The 6,158-nt window shown below is 50.4% G+C and overlaps 1 protein-coding gene across 1 annotated transcript in view; it reads left to right on the top strand.

Moving 5' to 3' along the window:
* The first annotated feature begins 338 nt into the window (after positions 1-338).
* LOC144177141 (uncharacterized) overlaps positions 339-6,158 on the top strand; it is a 70,823-nt gene continuing 65,003 nt past the window's right edge. Inside the window, exons 1-2 of the mRNA XM_077705253.1 lie at positions 339-466; positions 2,148-2,342. Of these exons, the coding sequence (XP_077561379.1) occupies positions 339-466; positions 2,148-2,342 (323 nt within the window). The remainder of the gene's footprint in view (positions 467-2,147; positions 2,343-6,158) is intronic.

Genomic DNA, 6,158 nt, shown 5'->3' with positions numbered 1-6,158 from the left:
ATCTCTGTACCCCATGTTGACTGTGTTCAAACAGGTGTTTTAGCCCTCAGCACGCCACGGTGCTTGCGTGTTATGGTAAAACGCTAAGCCCAACCAATGGGAGGCCTCCGAAGGGTGCTTGTCAGATTCCAGAATCAGTTTACGATTTAATGCGGTGCGAGCCAGCAGTACAAAATGTGTCACAGTCGAGGCACTTGCCACTAAGCACACAAGAGCCAGGAAATTTGGTGGTATTGGGCTGCACAGAGCCTGAAGGGTGTGCCAAAGAATGTACCCAGGCACGGCCTCCGCCGATGGTGGGTGACGCTGGGCAATGCGTGTGCAGTGGTTGACCTGCAATGTGGCCCGGTGGCAGCCCAGCCCGGAGCCCCGTGCACCCGAGTCCGGGCTTCCTGCTCAAGTGCGGCAAGGAGCATGAGAAGCTGCAGCTTCGCCTGCGCTCGCAGCTGCAGAAGCACATGCTCAGGTGAGTCCCCGCAGGCAGCGAGCAACTGGGTCTCGGCGAGTCCTGCCCCCTCCCCTTAGTAGAAATTAACAAGAAAAAATTGCCGTGGGCAAGGCATGTATTTCGAAGGCAAGATAACCGTTGGTCATTAAGGGTGACAGAGCGGATCCCTAGAGAAGGGTTTGCTGGAGGGCGAGTTGGTACATTGTAATACGAAGAAAAACAGCACAAAAGACAGGACAAATAAAGGAACCACAAACCACAGCGCCTTCAGGTTGTAGTTCGTTTCTTTGTCCTGTCTTTTGTGCAGTTTTTCTTTGTATCCCTAGAGAAGGCAAGCGTGGCAGGGGGTGGCAGAAAGTTATGGCGAATTCCATTGGGAGAGCAGGGGCACTCAAAAGCACTCTGAAAGTGCTCTCTCCTCAGCAGGCGTGTTCCAGTGGTCGAACAGGAGTAGGAGCACTGTCATCCAATGGTAGAGCGAGGTCACTTTCGCTGCTCCGAGAGCAGTTGGGAGCAGTCCGATCTGCTCCCGCTTGAAAAGCGGAGCAAGCACAGTACGAAGGAATTCGCATGACCTTAACGTCATATCCTCCCCTTTTTTATGTTTCTGTTTGTTTTTTTTTTTTCTTCTTGCGAAGTGTCGCGGCTCGGCGAGCATGGGCCAGAGAGCACGGCGGTATCCATCGTGCATTTGTAACTTTGCGGAATGGGCAGCGAGCCCTACGAGCATGCGAGTGCTTCCTACCGCCACACATGCTTTGCCCGGCTTTGCTCACACATGCTTTTCCGCAGAGATTGCTTACGTGGAGCGAACTTTCACGACGAAGTTTGCGCAGCGGGTAATCTCCCGCGGCAGAACGCCGTATGTTCTTCGGGCTGAGCCACATGGAGCGACGACACGGCGCGCGCCGCCGTGTCGCCGCTGGGTTGCTCTCAGTGACCTCCATGCCCCAGAATCAACGGTGCCGTTCAGTAAACATGAAGGAGCTTCCCACTTCGGCTGTACGTCATTTAACGATTCTGCGTGTGGGGGCGCATTTCTTCCACTGAAATATTCGTTCTCAGTTCTCAAAAACGCTAGACAGAAGGAAAAAAAAAAAAAGAAAAGAAAAACGAACAGCGCCGGGGAGATTCGAACCAGCGACTCCAAGAACAAGCCGGCATTTTAACCTCTACTCCACCCCGACAGATTGCACATATGTGCAAAATGCCTGTTTTTGTCGTATTTGAGATGCCCTCGTAATGATACCGCCTGTTCGTCACTCGCCGATCTTGCAGACGGGCCTCATATTGCTACTACTGCAAAATGTAGCCGGATCGCCCTTTTAACCTGATAAATGCTAACGTGCATGCCCATTTCGGCAGGCCACGACAGTCGGGTCGGGACCGTGCTTTCCCTCGCCGTTTTTTCCTCTCCCACCTGCTCTCCGGGTGCGTGCCGCATTCCAATGGCAGGTGCAGTGGTCCTGCTCCCGAGTGCTCTCTTCCCTACTCCTCACTGCACGACGCCACTGCTCCTGTTCTCTCAAAGGAATTCGCCATTAGGTGGGCAGATGAGATGAAGAAGTTTGCGGGGATAAATTGGTCACAGTTAGCACAGGGCCAGGATAATTGGAAATCTACAGGAGAGGCCTCTGCCCTGTAGTTGGCGTAGACAGGCTGATGATGATGATGATGATGAGTCCCCCACCCTGTGCAGCGTGCTTGAAGATGGCCTCTTTGCGGATGTCACCATCGAGTCGGGGGATCACGGATCGGTGCTCAGGGCCCACAAGGCCGTGCTCGTGGTGAGAGTGCCGGCCTTCTGGAAGCTGCTCAACGAGAGCTTTGCCACCACTGGCAGTGGCCACTTTGCTGTTCCACTCGAAGAGGACCGGCTCGGGGATTTCCTCAGGTGGGCAAGATGGTTTCGTACCCAGGTCACTCACCTGCACATAAAAGTAACAGCCTCGCATAGCCTGATAGAATGACTTTCTCAGCTCTTCAGAGTGAGTCTCTCTCGGGCAGTGACTGAGAGAGGCTCGCTCGCTGTCGAATGGTGGGGGCCGATTCTTTCCTTGCGATGGTGTTATGCTTTGGTCCTGCATATCTTAGTTTAAATTGTGCCTTCCTTGTTTTTCCACTCTTTGGGCGGACCACTACATGGTCACGTAGACCATAATGCACTTGCACAAGCCACTGAGGTGGAGTCAGTAAAGTCAGGGGTGAGGCCATCCCAGTCTTTGCTGTGCCAAGCCCACCTGCACAACCGTGAACTGGCATGCCACACAAGTTCTACTTGATCATCTCTTGCTTTTTCTAAGCCACAGAGTGTAGGCCTTTTTTTTTTTTTTTTTTGTGGAGTCGCTACAATGCCACCTGGTGTGCTGTTGGTATATTTTCCAAGGGTATTTTGGTGCAGCCTTGGTTTATGATGCAGCACACCGCATACGCGGCTTCACTCACTGTCGTGGCCACCCATCAGGCAGGGTGGCCCAGCAGCAGGGGGCAACAGGCACAGCAATGGGGGGAGGGGGGTCTTCTGTTAGCCGCTTCATCCGGCACACTGCCGCAGGTCAGTAACCTGGAGTTTAGTGTGTCCAGAGCACACCCAACGTTACCTACAGTACATTCAAAGTTGACTTGGCAACTTGAGAAAACAGTATTTTCACTCCATCTATAGCAATGAAGTAAGGGCAAAGCAGAACGGGTGAGGGGTGGGGAACACTTTCTACCCACATCCTTTTTCCCAAAGCCAGTCTGACGTACAGTGAGTTTTATGTTGCCAACTTGCTAATCTTTATGTTCAGGCTGCCAAACATGGAGCCTAAACATAGGCCGAACAAGGGTGATTGGCCAAGGCTCTCAGTCATAGTAACAGAGAGGAGGACAAGACAGGCAGAAGGATGATGATGCCTTCACACCCGTGTCTTGGGCTACACAAGCTACACAGCTTGAATCAAGCTTGCCAAGAGTGGCTGCACACACCTGCAGAGACGAGGCTTTACAAAATTGCTGATCAGCTCAATCATAAAAAAGGGGTCCTGAAATACCCTCCGCCGATACATGGATGTACTTATAACCAAATAAAGCAATATTTTAGAAATCTTCCCTTCAAGAATTTTATCAAATGGATGAGTATTAGCTGAGAATCTGTAAATAAAAAACCGGGCATTGTTGCCGCGGCACGTTGCCTCCTTTGTTCATCATTCTCGTCACTGTTGACGATGCGTGAGCATTCCCTCCCACGATGGTTCACTCCTCGGAGGTGACGTCTCCAACCATTTCCAGTTTTGCACTCGGTTGACTGCGCGTTGCTGTGGTTGCTATCGGCGGTGACATCATTTATGACGATGCTACCACATTGACAGCACAGCAAGGCCACACACACATGGGAGGGGATACCAGTGATACATGAAACGGCAATGCCGTGTGTGCTTTCGCTGGCTCCTGCCTGGTGATCTTCCGCTGGCGCCATCCCAGCGCAGTGAACAATGAAAGACAATTAGTGCGAATGACGTTGTCCCCTGTGCAGTCGGAACTCAAAAAGCCTTTTTTTGTAGGCAGCTTGAATAAACCACTGGCCACATATTACAGCCTTCGAACATTACTTGGCGACAAGGTCGATTCCAGACTCATGGCGCTTTTAAAGTAAGCGGCTACATCATCGAACAGCGACAAAGCCTGCGCTACACACACCATGGCAACACCTGACTTTGCCCACATTCCAGCGTTCGACCACAGACCGGGTTCGTGGAAATCATGGTACGGGCTCCTGAACTTTTTTCTTCAAGGCTTTGGATGTTATGGACGCTTCCAAGAAAAAAAGCACACCTACCAACTTAGGACTTCATCTGCACCCTTCTACAGCCCAAGCAGCCCACACAGGTCAGTGTTGAAGATATTGTAGATGCCCTGAAAGCTCACTTTGAAAGCTCACTGTCGAGCACACTTTCAATGTCTGAATCAAGAACAGGGAGAAACCGTGAGTGCCTACGGTATATAGCACTAAAACAACTTGCAGCAGACTGCAATTTTAGGTTGAGATCGGGCCAGCCAACAAATGCTACACTGCTGCCTGTGGACGTAATGCTCCGAGGCCATTTTGTCTGCGACCTGAGGGATGAAACTACAACATCTCTTTTCTCAGTGAGACCTGACATTCAGGAAGGCCTATGAATTCACCTTGTGAGCAGGAGGCGCCACAGAAGAAGCAAAGGCTGAGTTCAGAGACGTGCACAATACAAGTGGTTCCTGAGTCGGAGACGTGAACTAGGCAAACGCAACGGGTTCCCCTCCAAGGAATCATTATGGTGGAGGAAAGCGACCAAAAAGCGGGAACGCTCAATGCTGTCGACTTCCTCCTGCAACTATTGCAACAAGAGTGGACACATTGAAAAGGCTTGCATCAATTTAAGCACAAAGACACTCAAAACTTGCACCAAAACCGCAACGTAGAGCTACCACTACAGCATGTGCCACAGGTGACTCCGTCACTGGCTCTTCATCAGCATGCAAGAGCTACGTCGATGATGCATGATGTCAACAACTTGCCGGACACCGCAAACGTGCCGAAGTTCACAGTGAACGTGCTAATCGACCATAAACCTTTGAACTTTGAAGTAAACTCCGGTGCTACCTGCACGCTTGTCAGGAAGGCTATGTTCAACACCATGTGGACACACAATTCATTTAGGCTGCAGACAGACAACATGCTGCTGCGCATGTGGTCAGGCCAGTCTCTTTGTGTCCTGGGTTCTGCAACAGTAAACATCAAGTACAAGTCCATGATATCTGTGTTACCACTACTAGTTGTTGATGGAGCTGGATGCAACCTGCTTGGAAAGACTGGTTCCCACATCTCGGCATACAACTTGCCGGAATCAACAATGCCTTGGATGACGAATTTGTGCAGCAGACAAGTACCAGTCTGTATTCAACGTAGACATCTCGGAATTCCTTGGCCCAAAAGTGGACATTGAACTCACCGAAGGAGCGATGCCAAAGTTCATGAAAGCACAGCCAGTTCCCTTCACCCTACAGTTCTCTGTGTATGCAGAGATTGACAAACTTTACTAACAAAGTGTCATCAAGCTGATCCAGCATTCAAAGTGGGCCACGCCTCTCGTAATGGTGCAAAAGAAATATGGAACAGTGTGCATCTGTGGCGGCTATCCTTCCTTCCACCATCAACTTGGCATCAAAGAAGGCAGCTCATCCACTTCCTACAACAGACGAAATCTTCAGCAAGTGAGAGGAGGCAAAATATTCAGTACCCTAGATCTGGCTCAAGCATACCAACAACGTAATTGACTGGCTAGTTGGTATTCCATTATGTACAGTTCAACACAAAAAAGACAGGGACTAGAAAAGGCACAACCCCAGAGCGCTACTACAACTGAAGTTTGCTATAAAAAAAACACCCGCTCATAAACACGCTAAGGACAGATATGACTGAAAAACAGAAAAGGAAGGAACATAAGAAAGAGGTGAAGTCACACGAGATAAAATTTGCACACTCAGACACACCCGTCAGCAACGCGTGCACCAGCACCTCAAGTTTGGCTGAAAGGTGCAAAGGTGGCACACTGATGCACTTGTCATGCACTGTGAATATTCACTGCTTCCATCATTTCCCTGGTGCGCTGGTCCTCCCGACCTGAAAAAGCACTTCACAGTTTTCCAATGACAGAGCACCATCTTCACAATCTTTGCAGTGGGCAGCCCAGTG

Source organism: Haemaphysalis longicornis, unplaced genomic scaffold (assembly GCF_048455015.1).
Source record: "Haemaphysalis longicornis isolate Haplotype H1 unplaced genomic scaffold, Haemaphysalis longicornis Haplotype H1 scaffold_1, whole genome shotgun sequence".
NCBI classification, from domain to species: Eukaryota; Metazoa; Arthropoda; class Arachnida; order Ixodida; family Ixodidae; genus Haemaphysalis; species Haemaphysalis longicornis.
The sequence above is the reverse complement of the archived record's forward strand: the minus strand, read 5'-3'. Positions and strand labels throughout refer to the sequence as shown.